Here is a 21,423-nt window from a genome sequence, read left to right as displayed (position 1 = left end):
AATGAAAGGCTTAAATACTGAATATTAATTAGATGTGAAAACGTGCGACGATAACCATCCAATAGAATAAAAGCATCTCTGATGAATATTAATAACACTCCTTCGCCATAGTAAGACCCGGAAGCGCGAGTGACGCCAGCACCAGGACCAGAAATCCTCTTAAAATCCGTGAGTCGCGATTGGGCGCACGCACACACACCTCCTACCGATACCAGTCCTTCCAGGGCCCGGTACACAAATAGACAGTGAGCCGAGCAGGTGCTAGTTAATGTAGTAGGTGAAAATTTACACTAGAGTCTGGTTTAATATACAGTTGGCGCAGACTTCACCCTGACAAGTCGCTCGGTGCTTCTACGTCATCGCGTGCTTGAATGAATTACATTACGTGGAAGACCGCTGAAATTTAACGCCAGTTCATCACAGGACGGGCCCGAGAAACTAACCGATCTTATAAATCGATTAAAACCGAGTTATCTGTGCTATAAATCGGAAGTGTAGGTGCTCTGGACTCAGTTTAAATCAGTGATGGACTTCCTCGCTGGCTGCATGGGAGGTGAGTGAAAGACCTCGTACAGTATATGCGAGTTTCATATCTGATAAGTGAATGAGTAGATTAGGACTAAGTTAAGCTGGTTAAGGTGCTAACCCACGTCTAATGTGACAGGAAGACTGCATTTGATTCTGTAGTATGTTTGATTGTATTTTTTATGTGCACGTGCATTGAAGTACACAGTTTGCATCCTACTGTATGCATGTGTGTAAATTATTTATCGATTATGTATTGAATTTGAGCATTTTGTCACATAATTACACAGTTAGAATCAATTGTCAAATTATTTATAGTGTAACAGGAAGCCACGTCATTAGGTGACAGTGAGACACGTGACAACACATTGTGTTTATTCTGTTTATTAATGAAGTACAAAAAGTCTAATAAATCTGCACATGATAAGAAACAAAAATCTTCTATTTTATGTTGCAACAATTTAATAATATTATTATTTTATTTTTATATAATTTCTTTAAAATCATTTTAAAAAATAACATTGGAAATTATGTTATTTATTTAATTTTAAGTTTTGTTTACTTTATTGTTGGTTAAGTTAAAACAACAACTGTATCTTTTCTTTATTGTTAAACATAATCACTGTTGAGTAGGGCTGTGCATTTAATCGTTTTTTTTCCTTCAATTTTAAACAACTACAAAAGCAAGATAATCGAGTTAAAACAATTATTGTGCAATTAAAATGATGACTGTTAAAAGATTAATCGCATACAAAATTTGTGTTTGCATAATATATTTGTGTATTTGTATATATTTGTTAATGTGTACACTGCACACAGATATATTATGAAAAAAACCCTGTTTATTTTGTATGTGATTAATCGTGATTAATCTTTTGACAGCTAAATTAAAATTTAAATCGCATGCCACTGGACCGATGTGTTTGTAAGGCACTTCTGAAGGCACCACTGCTTTCTATTGCAACACTTGTTTTATAAAAAGATTAAATGAATTCTTGTTTTCAAAGTCATTGAGTAATGATTATGAGTAGTGTTAAATAATCGCGATTATGAATAAATAAATAAATAACCGTGATTAGTATTTTGCCCATATTAGAGCAGCCCTAGATCAGAGTTGTGACACAACACACAACACAGGATGTTACATTGTAACTGATTGATTTGGTCATAGTACACTTTAAAGAAGTTACAATTAGTAACACATTCATCTGTGTGTTTACATTATCCAGTTTTCTGCTTTCTAAAGGCAACATTTGTATTTAATTTTGTTCAGTTCTGAGCGTGTCGGCACATGTACGGCTATAAATGTTATGAGTCTTATGTAATAAGTCTTTATTTCATTTTCATCAACAAACTGAATAACACACATGCACAGAAATAAACATCACACTTCACATTTAATTTTCAAACCATCAGTAGACATCTTTGTAGGATCAATCTATTCTCTTGCGTAAAACATGCTTAAGCTACTGTGAAGTGCAGTTCCTGGAAGGGCCCAGAATAGCCCCCTCCCAACAATCTGCACATGTCCTGTGAAACGTAAAGGAATCCACACACCCCTGTGTTGGCCAATCCCATTCAGCGGTGCTGGCAATGCGTCTGTCTAAGCCGGTTGTGTTTCATTTTAGTAACATGAAGACACGGTCTTTCATAAATGTTGTTGTTCTCGCAGGTGTCATTATGAGATGAATGCGTCATGGCTGAGCTTTAGTCTGGCTAGGCTAAGCTGCCCTTAAGTGCTAGTCTTATTGGTCCTGCCATGCCAACGCCTTCATCTTGACAGCCCACCCATCAGAATGCATGTAAAGTCCAGTGAACTGAGTTCAACTGTGTGCATGGTCATTGGTGTCCTTGGAATTGTGTGCAGTGTAAACCCCATGACATGAAATATCCTGTGACGCACTGAAAAACTTTGGCCAATACCTGTAGGAATTTCTAGTCCTATATGGGCAAAAGATTGTAATGCAAAAAAAAAAAAAAAAATTAACCCATATTTCCAATCTGCCTGATTTTTTTAAAGATTTATTACACAAAATTGGATTCAAAATGCAATTGCATTGTATTTCTAATAAATCAGATTTTCTTTATTTTTTTAGGTGCCGCCGGTGTCCTCGTTGGACATCCGTTTGATACGGTTAAGGTGAGTAAACGCCAAGAGATGCTGTCATCTAACCTGATGTTGTCTATGCACATTACTCGAAACAGCGAGCCAGTAAACAGTTTTGACTGCTATTTTGGGTTGATGTTTAATGAAGGATGTTGCTACATATCTATTTCATTTTGAACCCTGTTACTTGAGATCTGCTTCAGTTGCTAAGTTTGTTGAAGCCGGTGTAATGCATGTTCACTGGAAAGCATACAGTATCTTATATATCTGTATTAAAACTAAAATGAGTTACACTAAACTTTTCTATATATCAGTGCTTTTAAAACAGTCCAACAGTGTTTCCCAACCTCCCCCCCAATATATATTTGACAATCTGAGCCCCCTCATCCATCTTTCAGTTTGATTTTGCTGTTATGATGACAAGCACGTGAGATGGTGTAAGGAAAATTAAAATAATTATTTTACACAAGAAAATATTTTAACTATCTTATCTTGGCATTGTAGGCCAATTTTAAACAATGTGACTTTTGAAAGGTGGCACGAAACCCAACAAATCAAGCTGATTATTTTCATGACGGATCTGCCACTCTTTTGAACTCAGCATCGGACAAAAGTTACTTTTCTACAGAAAGTAGAAGTTTAGTCATTATTTCAAAACCAGCTTGACTTTTGTGTTTAGTAGATGAATGACAAAAAGTCATGCGGGTGGGGAAGTGAACTATTTTACATAATCCCATCGTATTATTTCTTATAAATTCATGCAAAACTTATTCAAGCTGATAAGTTTTATATGTCGACTTCCCAGTGTAGTACAACAGAAACCACTTAAAACAAAAGCTTTTAATATGATATTTATACACCAAGATATGAAATAAATACAAAACTTCTCTCTGAATTTTTGGATGAAATATGACCCCGCCTGTGAAAACCCGGTTTTAACATAAAATAAAGTAGAGAACATTAGAAAATATGATCTTGATATCTTTAATACTGGCTAAATAAATGCATGCCAAAGATTTGATGAATTTCATTCAAGCTGAGATTCTCCTGTTTCAGTTATATTTGACATACATGTATAGGAAAATTGTAGAAATCTTGTAAAACAGGTTTATTTATATAATGTGCATGTCCAAAAAGCAGAAAAACATGGAAATTGCGATTTTTTTTTCGATTAATCATACTTTGTTTACGTGGTTGATTCAATATCGATTCTCAAAGGCCACGAATCGGTTTTATTTTCATATTTATTACCGCAAACATTGAACGTAAGTTTAACGTTAATCTAAATACTAGTCTTCTCCACTCGACTGTTCTGACTTTTTCAGCATACATTTTTCATCTTGCATCATAATTGTATTGTATTTAACATAATTTTAAGCATTTGAAAATTAGAGATGAGTTCTGTTTTTACTTACCCAAGTGTACATAAAAAAAAGAGTTTAATATTATTTAATTCTTTTTATTAATTACCCTTGTAAACTTATGTTCACTGTTCTTTTTTTATAAACTATATTCGTTGATTGAATCGAGAATAGAGTATAAAAATCAAACCGAGAACTGTAATTAAAAATTGAATCGGGAATCGAAATCGAATCGATTTGAAAGCTTGTGAATCGAAATTAAATAGATCTGAAACATCTGAATCGGTATCCAGCCCTACTTTTCACAATTGTTTAATTGTTCTAAAGCAGCTTTACATTAATAAAAACGAGAGAAACCACAGAAAGATCAGGGGACAACAAAAGTCTCTGGCCTCGTACACACTGCAAATTTTCGGGAGTGACAACCTAATTTAAATGCGGGAGTGAATCCACCAAAATGTTTGTTTCATGTCTGTACGGAATAAGACTCACTCCCGAAAATGTGATGTTTGATCTCGCGTGCTTACTATTCACAGTTGAAAGTGGTATGTTTTGCAATAAACCTCCGTCTTGGCGTTGTGTATTCTACGCATTGGTAAGGCTCCTCCACAGTGCGCTGTCTTGCAGTGTTGCCAGGTCCTCATCTTTTTTTGTACTGTTTTGGCGCTATGTTATTAAAGTGTATTTTGATCTTTGAGGTAAATAATTTGGATTTATTTTGGTTTATTATTGGCTTTTTCTTGTTTGCTGTTTTTTTCATGCAAGATCTGGCAACCCTAGTCAGCAAACACTTGTGCCTCTGTCATTTTCTGCACCGCGCATACATAAGACTTTTTAGGCATTCATTTTTTTTCAGAAGAGAGACCTGTCATGTCCATGATGCACGTTTAAACACTTTATTAACACTAGTTGTTCGGTTCGGTTATGTAAACACTGTGCAGAGTTTCTGTAAATGCGGTTGTCACTACCTGCATTTTGCGGGAGTTAAATCGGTTGTAGAATGCAGTTATCAGTTCCGTAAATTATTAAATTGTGTGTGTACAGAACAGAATTAAGCATTAAAAGGTGACAACTAAATTAATATGCAGTGTCTTTGGGTTTGAGGACGAGACGGGAAAGTGAAACAAAATCTTATAAGCATAGGGGCCGCTCGCATGTAATGCAGGTGTCATACAGTATAATGGAAGAATGTGTGCCCAGTTCTGGACAAACAAACTATTGTGGGACAAGTATATTTACTAGATGAGTTATGTGAATGCTTTGTTAAAGAGATATGTCATTGGTTTAGACTTAAATTGGTTGACTGTGTCTAATTCTCAAACATTGTTTGATAAATCATTCCAGAGCTTAGGGGTGATTTTCTCTGAGCCCTGACTACATTTGCATTTCAAACTATGACTGCATCTTTAGCACGCAACTTTTGACAGAGCTGACAGATATTATTATACATTTTTATTTCATCATCGTTTTGCGTGTGTAGATCCAGAAAGCTGTTTTAAGTAAATTCCTCATAACGCAGTGTGTTTTCTGGTTTCATGTGTTACGATACTGATCAATCGACAGGTTATTTAGTGCTCTAACAGATCCTGAAGTTTGACTGCTGGGACGAAAGTAACATGTGTTCGTTTTGTCCCGCTTCTAACACTGTTGCATTATTTTGGGAATTTATATTATTCTAATTTAATTTTCATAGTGTTTTATTCTCAGCAATTCAAGTGTATATTGTCGTGTTTTTTTGGAAATTAATATTTAAAAATAAAAATGTAATTGAATTATTTTTTTGCAAAGATAATTGACGAAATATGTTTGCAGTTACATATTAACAAGGTCATAGTCATGTATATTTACTAAAAACAAGTGTAACACAAAAAATATCTTGTTCTGTTGTGTTACTTTTGATCCACCTGTGTGTTACCTTCGTCCCAGCTGACAGGGTCAAAAGTAAAAATGCGCTACTTATGTTCAAAGTAAAATTCGTAAAGGTTTTACATTTGTTCAAAATTTCACCTGGTATTTATAGACAACACTTGTGAGTTATTGATGACAACAAAAATATATCTCTGTCTAAAACATTAGCTTTTAAAATTATTTTTTCTGAAAAATTGTACTTTCTCCCCTAGTAAAAGGATCGACCATCTTTAGACACTTTTGATTCTTTTAAATGCATGCTTCAGGCTCTGAAGTCCTCAAGCACCAGAATCCAAAAACAGAGTTTTTTCGACACAAAGCAACTTGAAAATATATTTAAAATAGGGTAATTATCTTGTCAGAAGTTGAGCTGCAAAACAGATAAGCTGTTCCTGGAATTTTGGAGATGACAAAACGATTTTTCACGGAACTGGGCTAAAGTCACAATATTTACGCCTTGACCTGCACTGACCTGATTTAATATTATGGCCTGTTTTCACTTTCTCTCTCTAATGATAGAAAAGAGGTTCCTGAAACAAGTAAGAATCATCATGTGTTTCTGTGCCTAAAGTGAACATGGAGACAATCAAAGTCAATGTCGAAGTAGTTTTGCTCAGAATAATGAAGTGTAGTGTCAATAAAATCATTCGTTATAAATAAAAGTTTGAGTATAGTATATTGAAGGTAAAGTAGGGATGGACAATACCAGTTATTTTCTTGTCGATCCGATACAAAGTACTTTTAAGACAAGTATCGTCAATACCGATTCTGGTACTTTTATGAAATATTTTTATGTATGTATTAAAGTGATTTTATGGGGTATTTTGAAAGCATCATTATATCAAATAAACAGGGGCGTCAGACTGGGGGTAAAACCAGTACTGATTACCAGGACCCCAAAGGAAGAGAGGGCCCTTAAAAAGTCTGGAATATATTATGGGGGTGGGGGCCCATCAGGACTGCCTATGCATAGGGCCCGACAACATGTGCAACGCCCCTGCAAATAAAATAGACGTGACAACTGAACACTATTACCACATTTCTTTTCTTTATACGTTTTTAAGATAAAACAAGTAAATGTTGACATTAACTTGAGCCTGTTTTTTCTTTGACTGCTTTTGAAAATAAAATAAAACCCTGATAAAAGTCAGTAGACTGGAATGCAAAAAAAAAAAAAAATCAAAGCAGGGATGACTGTGAAACTGCACTTCTTTGTGCTCTGTAACGGGTATTTTGCTTTTAGATGCTTTGTCAAATTTGTGGTGTTACAACGGTGGCGTATTTTTTTTGTTGAGAAATGTCACACGAGGCTTCATTATTATTAACTGACCGCAACAATGCACTTTAACCCCTTTTTAAAACCTGCCTGCGCTAGTACTTAAGGATCGATCCGCCCATCCCTAAGGTGTAGCAATAATCACATGGGTTTATCATTTTTATTGTTATGACTACTTTGACGCTCTTAATCTCAAAATTAGATTGTGCGACTTTAGCCGAGACTTCACAGACAAGGTCACAAATGTTTTCAACATATCCAAATATGAGACCATGACATGGAAAAGAAACATTAAAGTAATGCACCACTTGGCTGTTTTAAAGAAAAATCACAGTTTGTGAAAACAAACAATGTTTTCATATGATGGGGAGCTTGATCAATAAAAAAGTCGCATCAAGAGAAGGTTTATTGTTATTTTAACCATGTATAGTAATGCAGTACACAGTAAAATAAGTCAATGTTTCTTCAGGACCATGGTGCAATATACAGACAATGAATTACATGTTCAATGTTCAATTTATTTATAAAGCACATATCAATACAACAAAAGTTGACCACAGTGTTATACATAGAAAAAGGCAAAACAAACATGCCTTCACATTAAAATCCTATAGTAATAAAACAAACAATCACACAAATCCTTATAGGAGCAGTAATACAAACGCATTTCACTACTAATGAAACTACAAATTGCATAAAAACTAACAGCTAAAAAAGCACTAAAAAGTAAGCTTTGGCCTTGCCACATAAATTGCATGTGTGCAATCTAGTGCAAACAATGCCAAACAAAAGACAGAAGCAATACAATATACTGCATAAAATAAAAATAAATAAAAATACTGCCAACCAGTACAGGATTTGTGTGATTGCCTTGCGCCTTCTTAAAGCATAGCGTCAAAATCTGTGTTTTTCCATGTTTAAGTGCTATAATTATAAATTATCTGTGGAGTATTTTAAGCTAAAACTTCACATACGCACTCTGGGGACACCAAATATTTATTTTACATCTTTAAAAAAATCTCATAATATGACCTCTTTAAAGTGATTGTACATCCAAAAATGAAACTTTTGTGTTCATTTAAATGTCTTTGTTCTTCTGAACACAAAGGTATTTGTAATGAAGCAGGAAACAAAAGTACCATTGACTTCTATAGTAAGAAAGATATTACAAAGTTACAAACATTGCTCAAAATATCTTCCTTTGTGTTCAGAACAAAGAAATGAATACAGGTTTGTAACAACGCACTTTTAACAACACATTTTTCCAAGATTTAAAGGAGCACACCACTGTTTTTCAATATTTTACTATGTTCTTACCTCAACTTAGACACATTAATACATACCTTTCTTTTTCAATGCGTGCACTTAATCTTTGTACAGCATGTCGTGAATGTGTTAGCATTTAGCCTAGCCCCATTCGTTCCTTAGGATCCAAACAGGGATGAATTTAGAAGCCACCAAACACTTCCATGTTTTCCCTATTAAAAGACTGTTACATGAGTAGTTGCACGAGTAAGTATGGTGGCACATAATAAAACGTGACGATTTTTTGAGCGGATAAAAAAATGAGAACTATATTGAATGGCGGAAGAGCACTTAGGTTGCAGCACTTTGACCTCAGGCGCAGTAATATTGACGGAAGTTTGAGCGAGAGGGGGAGGAGTCAGGAGTGATGATGTTACTGCGGGCCGAGGTTAAAGTGCTGCAAACTAAGTGCTCTTCCGGCATACAATATAGTTCTCATTTTTATTAGCCTAAAAAATCGCCACGTTTTGTGCCACCATACTTACCCGTGTAATTACTCACGTATCTTCATCCCTGTCTGTAGCCATAGGAATGAATGGGGCTAGGCTAAATGCTAACACATTCATGACGCGGTGTACAAAGATTAAGTGCACGCTTTGAAAAAAGACAGGGATGTATTATTTCGTTGGTAAGAGTTGAGGTAAGAACATAGTCAAATATTGAAAAACTTTTCCTTTAAGAGTTAATTTTTTATTTGTGTACTTTAACAACTGTTGGGCTTACTTCATTTGCATCTTTGTTGCTTGTAAATTTGATTCTTTTTTATAACTGTTTGTCTTGAATAATTGCTCTCTAGAAATTAAATAATCTGCCTGTATCTCTTTCAGGTTCGTCTTCAGGTCCAGAGTATAGATAAACCTCTTTACAGAGGCACCATTCATTGTTTCCAGTCAATCATACGTCAGGAGTCTGTGAGTAGTGACTTCTCATTGGCCTTTTTGTCACATTCTGAATTTCTCAAATCGAAACAAGACATTTTTACTTCCCAACACATTTTTTAGTAATTTATGTTTGTAATCACGGCAAGCAGTGTCAGGTCGGCATGAAGTAGCCGAAATTCTGAACTGTTTACATTTGAAATCCGACTGATCTTAAAATCAAGTGCATTATTATAATCAGTTTGTTTATTTTTGCTTTTCACGTTGTGATCCATTAAATAGATCCGTGTCAAATGTAAATGAATTTGGGCGTCATTGAGCTTGATTATAAATGTACTCTTAAATATTTACTTTCTTCCAGTTGTGAAACTCTGTCATCTACTCAACAGGTGCTTGGTCTTTATAAAGGCATTGGATCTCCCATGATGGGCTTAACGTTTATCAACGCCATCGTCTTCGGTGTGCAGGGTAACACCATGCGCTGGTTGGCCGAGGACACTCCCATGCATCAGTTTCTAGCGGGGGCGGCGGCCGGCGCCATACAATGCGTGATTTGCTGCCCCATGGAACTGGCCAAGACCCGTATGCAGATGCAGGGCACTGGCGAGAAGAAGTCGTCCACGAGGAAGCTGTACAAAAACTCACTGGACTGCCTGGCTCGCATCTACCAACGCGAGGGTCTGCGAGGAGTCAACCGCGGTATGGTTACCACTCTGATCCGAGAGACCCCGGGCTTCGGCGTCTACTTCCTGGCGTACGATCTGCTGACGCGCTCGCTGGGATGCGAGCCGGAGGACCCGTACATGATTCCAAAACTACTGTTTGCCGGCGGCATGTCGGGAATCGCGTCGTGGCTCTCTACGTACCCTGTAGATGTGATAAAGTCTCGCCTCCAGGCCGACGGGGTGGGCGGGAAGTACCAGTACAGCGGCATCATGGACTGCACGCGGAAGAGCATCGAGCGCGAAGGCTTGCGAGTTTTCACGCGCGGACTGACTTCCACCCTCCTCCGGGCTTTTCCGGTCAACGCCGCCACGTTTGCCACCGTCACCCTTTTCCTCATGTATATGCGACCCGACGAGGGCCCTAAAGACTGCGAAACGGCTCCTGCGCATCACGCGGCACTGCAGCAGCAAACGCAGCCATCCAGTCTGTGAGTAACTTTTTCTGAAAAGAACTAGTTTGTCGGTTTCCAACCCGTGGCCGACCTGTTACTGAAACGTTGTTATGCAATGTGCATATCTACCCACTGCAAACAGAATTGCACAACCTTCTGTAAACATGTACAATAATTTGATCTCTATAAACTGTAAATATATTTTTTATATTCCATAATATTTAACAAATCCGCATTCTCTTTTCTGCCTTACAAGAACAGAGAGAAAAGTACGAATCCGACCTTTGAAAGTTTTACGATTTACCTTTTGTTTTAACATGGCAGAACTAGATAAACTAGTCTCTTGGCTTTGCAGATACCTGCTATGCTGAAAAGATGCAAAGTGATCTCTAAACAAAGCTTAGCAAACTCTCATTCATTTATTCATACAGCACCAGGTGGGGTTTAAATTGACGCCAAAGAAAAGACTAGAAAGTAAAGACCATCTTAAGGGCTTTACTCTTTTTTTTTTCTCTTTTTTATACAATCAAGCACAGTACTCAAACAGTACTAGTTTTAATCATGGCGTCTACTCTTGGGCCAAACCACAAGGCCTAATCCTGCCAACCTAACCAATATATAAAAATCGAGTATTCGGCACTAAGAAAGTGTTGCATTTGTTATTGCAATATTTTTTTTATAATATTCTGAGATGTAAATCTCATTAGAGCTGCTTTCCAAACCTTATTTATGAAAATGTTAATGAAAGTTCGTCCCACATTACATTTTTTTTTACTTAGTTTTCTCGCATTATCAGTCTTCCAAAAAAATCAGAACCTCAGTTGGTTATGTTCTTATACTTGAGTCCATGTAGCTTAACTTTATACGGTTTCTGTTGTTCATAACCAAAGGTTTTTGTCCTACACCCATATGTTACATAAAGGAGGTGTGGAAGCGGAGTGCTGAAAATTATTGCAATATTTGCATGTTTTTTGTAGGTTACAACTGTATCAGTACTGCTATTATAATATTCAAAAAGCCTGCTGTATTTGAGTCACATCTTTAAATTAACTACTGCATGTGGGTTGTTACTGTAAGATCAGTATATATTTTATGTTTGTATATATCTAGGCTTTATATTTTTTTCCGCGTGTAAATAGGTGTGTTGCATATATTTGTCGTCAGAAGTCCTGACGTTGAAATGCACCTTGAGAAAGAACTGAATGAGGGCATTTTAAAGAAATGTGCTGCTGTTTTTGTAAATGTTACATGGTTGTATGTTGTAATGTAAATATTTAGTATTCGATTGTGAACGGTTACAACTAAATACCTAAATGTCCGTGAGAAATGTAAATAAACTGTATTTTATGGAGTTAAATCGGTTGCAATAGTACTAAAGTGAGTTTTAATTGTTATAGATTCTTATTTTCCTGTCTGTTATTACTGCTGTTGCTGAAGAGACAGAACAATATTGAGTTTGAGAAACTGCTGTCTTATTTTTGTAAGAAAAGCTCAGTTCAGCATTGCTCCCATTTGAAATGTAGTTGTCCTCAACCAGTTTACAAATTGCTTTTGGTCGACTTAAATGAAATGTGAAAATAAATGGGATAAAACAACCTTGTTTCCTGTTGGAGTTTTTTTGTCTTAACATATAACTTTATTATCATACAACATAATGTAAAATTCTGTTTAAATTGAGCGTTATGTTCTTACATTTATATGGAGTTGACGTGAAACAAAATCTTATAAAAGTCATTTTTGTTAACAGTAAAGGTTTCGTTTTGCACAGTTTATTGTTTTGCAAAGATGTGTAACTTATTTTAGTTAAATCTTAGCAAACACTAACCAAGCTGTGGTAGATCAGTTTTGTGCGACATTGCAAAAAGCATTCAAGAATAACACTTCAGTTTGAAAGTAGATTTAATATTTTCTTTCTATTACAAATTAAAAGCATATGTCAAACTCTAAGCAAAACCGTGTAATTTTTCATTTAACATTATCGCTGATAGTATTGCATGAATTATTTGTCTACAATTTGTCTACAAAGAAATTTCCTGGTATAATGTGTTAGGTTAATCTTCAAATGAGTGAACAAACAAATCTAGGTCTGCAGGCTGAACTGCTGAGTCATTACTCATCTTGAGATTTCTTTCCAGGCACACCATCTCTAGTTTTAGCACGCAGTTTGTTGACTTGAGATTCTGCGATGTCCGCCCGCTCTTCCGCCTCCTCCAGCTCATGCTGCAATTTACGTAATTTAGCCAAGCTGACATTTGCCTGCTCCTCAGCCTCTTCAGCAGAACGTTTGTAGGACTTTACTTTCAACTGCAGCTTGTCCACTAAGTCCTGAAGTCTTGCCAGGTTCTTGCGATCCTCCTCGGTCTGATAAGTAAGCTCTTTTATGCGACGCTCATATTTGCGCACACCTTTAATGGACTCTGAACCTCGCTTTTGCTCGGCTTCTAACTCATTCTCAAGTTCACGGATGCGGCCCTCCATCTTCTGAAGCTGTTTTTTCCCACCCTTCATTGCCAGTTGCTCTGCCTCATCCAGACGGTGCTGTAGGTCCTTGATTGTTTGCTCCATGTTCTTTTTCATCCTTTCTAGGTGTGCGCTTGTGTCCTGTTCCTTCTTTAGCTCCTCGGCCATCATGGCTGCATCTGTGATGGCTTTCTTTGCCTTCTCCTCGGCATTGCGGTTCTCCTGCACCAGCTCCTCCATCTCATTCTGAAGCTGAAGCAGGTCAGATTCTTGTTTCTTTTTTTGGTTGATGAGGCAAGTGTTTTGGGAGTGCAGGAGTTGCACCCTTTCTGTTGCTTCAGTAAGTTCCTGCTCAGCTAGTTTGCGGCCCCTCTCGGTTTGTTCCACCACAGCCCTCAGTTCCTCTAGTTCTGCTTGTAGGAGGTTGTTTCTGCGCTCCAACAGGGCACCGTTTTCCTTAAGATCATCATTACTGTGAAGTGTGTCATCCATTTGGAGTTGAGTATCTTTTAAACAAGACTGTACTATCTTCAACTGTTTTTGAGCATCTGCTGCCTGTCTGTTGGCCTGGCTTAGCTGAATTTCCATTTCATTAAGGTCTCCTTCCATCTTCTTTTTCACTCTCAGTGCCTCGTTACGGCTTCTTGTCTCTGCCTCAAGAGAGGCCTGCAAGGTTTCAATCATACGTTGATAGTTTCTCTTAGCTTGTTCCATTTCCTCATCTTTTTCAGCCATCTTGCGTTCAATGTCTGCCTTTACCTGGTTGAACTCTAACTGAGCTCGTAGAATTTTGCCCTCTTCGTGTTCAACGGAAGCATCAGCTTCTTCCAGTGCAGACTGTAACTCTGCTTTCTCCTGTTCCAACTGTTTCCTTAGTTTTTCCAACTCATGAACAGTCTTTCGTCCTTCACCTACTTGATCTGTTAGGTCTGAGATTTCCTCCTGTAGGTTCTTGTTTTCTCTCTTAATGGTTTCAAGGTGATCTAGAGTTTCTTCATAGAAATTTTTTAGTTTAAAGAGCTCAGTACTCAAGCTGCGAGCTTCCTTTTGAGTTCCCTCAAGCTCACATTGTGACTCTTCATACTTTTGTTTCCACTCTGCAATAATTTTGTCAAAGGATCTTTGTTTTTTGTCCAGGGCAGCTGACGCAGCATTAGAGCGTTCGAGGTCTAGCATCAGATCTTCAATCTCATTTTGTAGGCGATGTTTAGTTTTTTCAAGAGAAGAACACTTTGCATTTACTGCTTCCACTGCCTCTTCCGCTTCTTGCAGTTTTTGAACAAGTTTCTTCTTTGCCTCTTCCAGTTCCTCCGTTCGCTGAATTCCATCAGTTTCATATCTTGCCCTCCATGTTGCTACCTCTGTATTGGCCTTAGACAATGCTCTTTGGAGCTCAGCTTTTGCTTCTTGTTCCTCCTCGAATTGTTCTCTCAGCAAGTCGCAATCATGCCGCGCTGACTGTACGGCATGAGCAAGAGCATTCTTTGCTTTAACCTCTTCCTCGAGTTGCCTTTTTAGGTCCTCGAGTTGCTGGGTGTACGAGTTTTTTCCTCGGGTGAGCTGAGAGATCAGACATTCCTTCTCCTCCATTTGTCGTCCAAGTTCTCCATTTTCAGTCAGCAGCTTGGCTTTTTGGGTAGACAGATCGTGTAGAACTTTCTGGGCTTCTTCAGCTTTTGACCGATGCTCATTCATCTGGTCTTCCAGTGTGCGGCACATTTTTTCAAGATTGACTTTTGCCTTCACGACACTCTCCATGTTTGAGGAAAAGTCATCCAGTTCCAACTTTAATTCAGCTTTTTCCTTCTCTAACTTTTGTTTGACCCTTTGCAAATTGTCAATCTGTTCTCCTAGTTCAGCCACACTGTCGGCATGCTTCTTCCGAAGAGTGGCAGTTGTGGTCTCGTGCTGACGGGTCGATTCCTCAAGGTCCCTACGTAACTTCTGAAACTCGGACTCCCTTTTTTTATTGAGCTCCACTTGAGTAGATGTGGCTCCACCTGCCTCCTCCAGTCGCTCACTGATGTCTTCCAGTTCCCGAGAAAGATCAGATCGCTGTTTCTCAACTTTTGCACGGGCTGCACGCTCAGCTTCCAGTTCTTCCTCCAGTTCCTCAATTCTAGCTTGATTTTCCTTGAACTTTTTCTGAAGCTGCACAGAGGAGCTTTGCTCATCTTCAATTTTTACATTGAGCTGATTTATTTCAAAGTCTTTCTTTTTGAGTTTTTCTTCTAGTTGCTGTTTGTCATTTTCTAAATCCATTACATTTTCCTGAGTCAGTTTTAGATCTCCTTCCAGTTTTCTCTTGCTACGTTCTTGGTCCATCCTAATTTTTTTCTCTTGTTCCAGTGAGCCCTCAAGATCATCCACCTGTTGCTCAAGTTTAACTTTAGCCTTTGTCAGTGTATTAACTTTGTCCTCCTCACACTGCAGGTCATCCAGTGTCTGCTGGTGAGCCTCTTGAAGAGCTTTTTTTTCCTTGTTTAGTTTCATTATGTTTTCATCGAGAGATGCCATTTCCTCAGTGAGATTTTTCACTTTGTTCTCCGTAGCATGCTTTTCCTTTTCAACCTTGGCCAGTGTCAGCTCAAGATCATCTATATCTTTTTTGAGTTCAGAACATTCATCTTCTAACTTACGTTTTTTGGCTGTGAGATCTGCATTGATCTCTTCCTCATCCTCTATGCGTTCTGAAAGCTCTTTGACTTTAGCTTCCAGCTGGATCTTGCTTTTTATGAGTTGTTCACATCTCTCCTCAGCATCAGTTAAAGTGTCTTGCTCTGATTGCACCTGAAGTACCAAATCATTCTTCTCTTGGAGAAGAGTGACCATCTTCTCTTCTAACTCTTTTCGTCTGGCCTCAGATTTTTCCAAAGCATCTTTTAGTTTATTGAATTCATCCTTCATGTTTGCCATCTCTTTTTCAGACTCGGCACTCCTTAACAGAGGTTTTATCTTAAAGAACAGTTTCATCCATGGCCAATTTTTCACCCCAAGGAAAGAACGAAGGTTCCACTGGATGACCATGAGGGCATCTCTGCGTTCTACCAGTTTCTGAAACTCCACTCTCATAAGCAAGCCACGAGCATAAGCTTGGATCCTAGTGAGGATGCGAGCAAGTTGGTCATCACGCATCTCCTCCAGTGTGCCCAGCAGGCCATCTTTAAAAAAGACTTTAGTGTGTCCAAATTTGTATTGGGTGTGGTCAATGTCCAGTGACCCTAACAGCTTCTCAGCACTCTTCTTGTTCTCAATGAACTGTCCTTCCGGGATGGCAGATGCATTTAAGATCCTGTATCTCTGTTTGAAATCACCATAGAGTATCCTGTTTGGAAAACCTTTCCTGCAAATCCTGATACCCTCTAGTACACCATTGCAGCGAAGCTGGTGCATAACAAGGCAGTTGTCCATGATTCCAGGAGTCTTGATCTCGTTCGGAATCAAACAGCGGACAAAGTGTGGGTGTGTGGTTTTCAGATTGGTCATTAATTTGTTAAGATTTTCTCTGTGCAGTGCAGACACCGTTTGAAAAGATGACCCCTTTTTCTTGGCTCCTTTCCCACCTGACTTTTCAGCCCCATCTGCTGCTGCATACTGTGAAAAGAGATTGCTTAACAGCTTCAAAGAGGATTTTTGATAGAGCCCAACAACTGTTTCATTCAGTGGGTCTTTGTTTTTCACAAGCCAGCCGGTAATGTTATAATCAACAATTCCTGCATAGTGGCATAAAGCAAAGTGTGCCTCTGCCTTCCCTTTCACCACACGTGGCTTCTGGAAGATGTTGGTCTTGCCCAGGTGGTTGTCATATAGCTTTGATTTGAAAGTCTGATCACTGGCCTTTGGAAACATGCACTCTTCCTCCAAAATGGACATGATACCCAGAGGTTTCTCAATCAAATCAATGCAAGATTGCAGGTCCATCCCAAAGTCAATAAACTCCCAGTGAATGCCTTCCTTCTTGTATTCCTCTTGCTCCAGCACGAACATGTGGTGGTTGAAAAACTGTTGCAGCTTTTCATTGGTAAAATTGATGCACAGCTGCTCGAATGTGTTGAACTCGAAGATCTCGAAGCCGGCAATATCTAGCACACCGATGAAATGTTGCCGATGTTGCTTGGTGTCAAGGGACTGGTTGATTCTCACCACCATCCAGTTGAACATTTTCTCATACACTGACTTTGCCAGCGCACCGATTGAGTAATACACTTGGTCCACACTCTGTCCTTTGGTGACATACTCATTGCCCACTTTGACTCTTGGATGGCAGAGTCCTTTCAGCAGATCAGCTGAGTTCAGCCCCATTAGATAAGCTGCCTTATCTGCAGATTCTGAACCATCAGCCTCGGCCTGCTCCTCACGCTGTTTCTGTTTAAATTTCATGTTGCCATAGTGCATGATAGCACCTGTCAGTTTGTAGACTCCCATCTTTTCTTCTGATGTAAAGCCAAGAACATCAAAGGCCTGGTCAGTTGCGATCAGCTCCTCGCTATCATTGATAGACTGAACAGTTACTTCTCCTTGGGAGATGTAAGAATAGTCATATGGGTTGTTGGTTATCAGCAGCATGTCCAGTAGTTCAGGCTTTTCATTGGACAATATCTGGTAAAAGATATGGTAATTCCTCTCAGCTTTTAGCTGGAAGGTCACACGAGACTTCTCCAGCAAGTACGTCTCGATATCAGCGGAAGAGAGTTTACCACTTGTTCCAAAATGAATGCGGATGAATTTTCCAAAACGAGACGAGTTGTCGTTTCTCACAGTTTTGGCATTTCCGAAAGCTTCAAGTGCAGGGTTAGCCTGAATAATTTGATCCTCCAGGGTTCCCTTGCTAGGGTCTCTCTTTCCAGTACCCCCAGCAGAAATGCTTGCGAAATATTGGATGACTCTCTTGGTGTTAACCGTCTTTCCAGCACCGGATTCTCCAGTGATAAGGACAGACTGGTTCTCCCGATCAGTTAGCATGTACTGATAAGCATTGTCTGAGATTGAGAAGATATGAGGAGGAGCCTCAGTCCTCTTCTTACCTCTGTAGGCAGAGACCACCTCTGAATCGTACACCGGTAACCACTTGTACGGGTTGACGGTTACACAAAACAGCCCTGAGTAGGTGTAGATCATCCAGGCTGCGTAACGCTCTTTGAGGTTGAACAGCACTGCAGGCTCGTGAAGAAAAGTGAGCATGGCCATGTCTTCGATTTTATCGAATTTAGGTGGGTTCTGGGGATGAACATCTGAATCCTTGACGGTCACCGTTCTCCCATCCTCGGTTTTCACAGTGACCTTTCCATTGTCCTTGCTAACGATCAGCCCCTTCACAAATTCCACTTTTTCATCCACAACAAAGCATTCGGTTTTGATGTCAAAGGCTCTTGTTTGAGCTTCGAGACGCTCTTTATCAGACTTTCTCAGGAAGGGAGCGGCCTTACCGAACTCTGCCATCATAGCATCGCCCATAGTGACTGCTTGAGTTTTCCAGGCACAGTAAGAATTGATGAACGGGTTGTGACGGAGGAAGTTTAGAGAACACAAACCACTAGTGCTTGGCTTTTATAGAGGGTTACAAAACCCAAATAAGGATGCAAGGGAAAGAATACAGGACATGCAAAAAAAGAACATGGGTTGTTATCAAGAGTTTAAAGTGGTGTGAGGTTAGCAATGAGACCTTTAGGTGTTGGTATCCTTATATAGACAAGTGACACCTTCCAGATTGCTTCCATGTACTGCCCATCCTTTCGAAATATTAGATAAGCCAACCTGAGCTACAATATGGTACATTAGTTTAACAAATGATTGTATTTTGTATGAATGATTTAAAACCCATTTAAAGCCTGCAATGGTGCATCATTTCTTTGTTTAAACATAAGTTTAACTGCATACACTCTCAGAAATAAAGGTAAAAACGTTGTCACTGGGACGGTACCCTTTCAAAAAGGTACATTTTTGTACCCAAAGAGTGCGTATTAGTACTTGAAAGGTACATATTAGCAGTTCAAAGATACATATTTGTACCTAAATGGTACATATTAGGACCTTTTTTAAAGGGTACTGCCCCAGTGACAGCTTTGTACCTTTATTTTTGTTAGTGTATAATAAAATCTAATTCTTATTTCCTTTCAACACACTAAATTATTCGAAATTTTGTTCACTGATTTACCATAGCACTCATGTAGCAACAGTACTTTCTTAAATTTACAGATACTGTACACATACCTAGTAAAAGTCACCTTTTACTATGTGATACAAATTTTTGTCCAGTCATGCTAACTCAAGTATAATTTATAGCATGTCATTAAATGTAAGTCCATATATTTATGTAAATCTTATGTGTAATGCTAAACAAATCACTACTGAGACGCAGTCAAATATTTCTTTAATCTTCCTCTGTCTGCATAGCAATGACTTTATCAAGGTCTTCTGATAGACACAGCAGACGCCTCTCTGAAGGACGTTTCAAAGCAAAGCATCTCCACTCAACAACATGCATAGCTCTTGAAATAGCACAAGTATGAAGATAAATCTGTTCTGTTATCTGACTCTGTATATTTACTCGAGCTCAGCTCGTTCATTAAAAACTATTCTTTTGTAAAGTGCTGCATTGCAGTGTTCCTAACAAGTGATGTAAGCAAAGCTATTTTATATTTAAGAAACTACTTGTTTCCAGTTTCTAATGTTTAAATGTTTAGTGTCAGCTCGATAGTAAAGTTTTCAATTCAGAGAATTCAATTAGCAGTGCTAAGGTTGTGGGATTAGTTCTCAGAGAATACCTTAAATACATCAGAGAAAGCTGTCTGCCAAATGCATAAATGTGACCCTGTATCACAAAACCAATACCACGAGTATTTTTCAACAGCCAAATCATACATTGTATAGTAAAAAAATATTAGTAATATGTGTTGCTATGGACTTCTTTTGGACAACCTTAAAGGCGGTTTTCCTCAATATTTAGATTTTTTTGCACCTTCAGATTCCAGATTTGCCAAATGTTGACCTACCCTAACAAACCATACATCAAATGAAAGCTTATTTATTCAATATTACCTCTTACAGATTATGTATAAATGTCAATTAAAAAATTACCCTTATCACCCCATACAAAAATATATTTTCATATAGAATTTCAAAATATACAAAAGAAATTGCCAAACGATATATTTGCTGAAATATATTTTGAAATATGTTGATTTTATATTTATTCAATATTATTATATAAATCTTACAGATTATGTATAAATGTCAATAAAAAATTACCCTTATGACCCCATACAAAAATATATTTTCATATAGAATTTCAAAATATACAAAAAAAATGGCCAAACGATATATTTGCTGAAATATTTTTTTAAATATATTGATTTTATATTTATTCAATATTATTATATAAATCTTACAGGTTATGTATAAATGTCAATTAAAAAATTACCCTTATGACCCCATACAAAAATATATTTTCATATAGAATTTCAAAATATAAAAAAAAATGGCCAAACAATATATTTGCTGAAATATATTTTGATATATTGTTACAAGCCTGTTAAAATTAAAAATATTTTCAACTGCAAAAATATACTTATAACTTTAAATTGTTAACATACTTATACTTTTTTTACTTGTACTTTATACATTTTATACAAACTTATATATTTTGGCCAGGAAAATTAGAAATGTATTTGTTGCCCCAAAATACATTTTGAAATATATAATATTAATATATAAAATCTAAATATATTTTCAAATAAAAAATGTTTAATGAAGCTTTACTTTTTTACAAAATGTATTGAGCTTATATGTAAAATATATTTTTGACCAGAGAAATGTATTTTTTTGCCATATGGGCCTGGTTTTCACAAATGTAAAAAGCACTAAAACACTTTTTTACACTTAATGTACTATTTTCATGCACAATGTTTGTACTTAATATTACAACAATTGGCTCCAAAACGTTTTAAGGATAAACTTATTTACACTAATACACTAAAAATAATTTCAAGTATTACTGATATTTAGTATACCTTTTCAAGTGCACTAATGCACTACTGAAGTAGAACTAGTTTTAATGATTACATTTGTAGTGTATAATGTTTATATAATTATAGCAGTGCACTAAAAATGTATTTGTTTAAGTATGTCAAGTATATTTAAGTATATTTTTAGGACATTCAAGTATACTTTACCTGGGATGCAAAAATGTTTCTGAGAAACTCAAAATGTTTATTTTCTAGTACAAAAATATTAGCTGTAATTATGCAACTGGTTGCCAGTAACTTATTGTAGAAGATAAAGATTAAAAAGGTTGCCAGTAAATAACATAAATGTAAAATCTACAGTTACTGGCAGCTAGTTGCAAGTAATACCCAGTAATACTGTAATTTCTACAGAATTTTTTTTTACAGTGATATAAACTACCTTTGATTTGCACTTAATATTAATATTGATGTGTTTCACACAAACGTTGCCTTTAAATTGGGCAACCCAATCTTCTACGTTCA

At 37.3% G+C, this 21,423-nt stretch overlaps 2 protein-coding genes across 2 annotated transcripts; one reads left to right on the top strand and one right to left on the bottom strand.

Annotated features, from left to right (window-relative positions):
• Window positions 1–4: 4 nt before the first annotated feature.
• slc25a29 (solute carrier family 25 member 29) lies at window positions 5–12,072 on the top strand. The gene is made up of 4 exons (XM_055185289.2): window positions 5–553; window positions 2,622–2,665; window positions 9,310–9,393; window positions 9,750–12,072. The coding sequence occupies exons 1-4, from the start codon at window positions 526–528 to the stop codon at window positions 10,515–10,517; spliced, it is 924 nt and encodes a 307-aa protein (XP_055041264.1). The 5' UTR covers window positions 5–525; the 3' UTR covers window positions 10,518–12,072.
• A 318-nt stretch (window positions 12,073–12,390) lies between these two features.
• myh6 (myosin, heavy chain 6, cardiac muscle, alpha) lies at window positions 12,391–18,823 on the bottom strand. The gene has a single exon (XM_055187119.2). It carries the CDS (start codon window positions 18,389–18,391, stop codon window positions 12,587–12,589), a length of 5,805 nt encoding a protein of 1,934 aa, XP_055043094.2. The 5' UTR covers window positions 18,392–18,823; the 3' UTR covers window positions 12,391–12,586.
• Window positions 18,824–21,423: the final 2,600 nt, after the last annotated feature.

The sequence above is a fragment of the Misgurnus anguillicaudatus genome, chromosome 18 (assembly GCF_027580225.2).
Source record: "Misgurnus anguillicaudatus chromosome 18, ASM2758022v2, whole genome shotgun sequence".
Taxonomy (NCBI): domain Eukaryota; kingdom Metazoa; phylum Chordata; class Actinopteri; order Cypriniformes; family Cobitidae; genus Misgurnus; species Misgurnus anguillicaudatus.
This window is presented reverse-complemented; position numbering and strand designations above follow the sequence as displayed.

Bases quoted from the DNA above. Each gene is read 5' to 3' on its own strand.
- slc25a29 (XM_055185289.2), top strand. From the start codon at position 526: ATGGACTTCCTCGCTGGCTGCATGGGAG. The intron at 554-2,621 runs GTGAGTGAAAGA...TTATTTTTTTAG, and splicing joins CCTCGCTGGCTGCATGGGAG to GTGCCGCCGGTGTCCTCGTT. The intron at 9,394-9,749 runs GTGAGTAGTGAC...TCTACTCAACAG, and splicing joins CAATCATACGTCAGGAGTCT to GTGCTTGGTCTTTATAAAGG.
- myh6 (XM_055187119.2), bottom strand. From the start codon at position 18,391: ATGGGCGATGCTATGATGGCAGAGTTCGGTAAGGCCGCTCCCTTCCTG.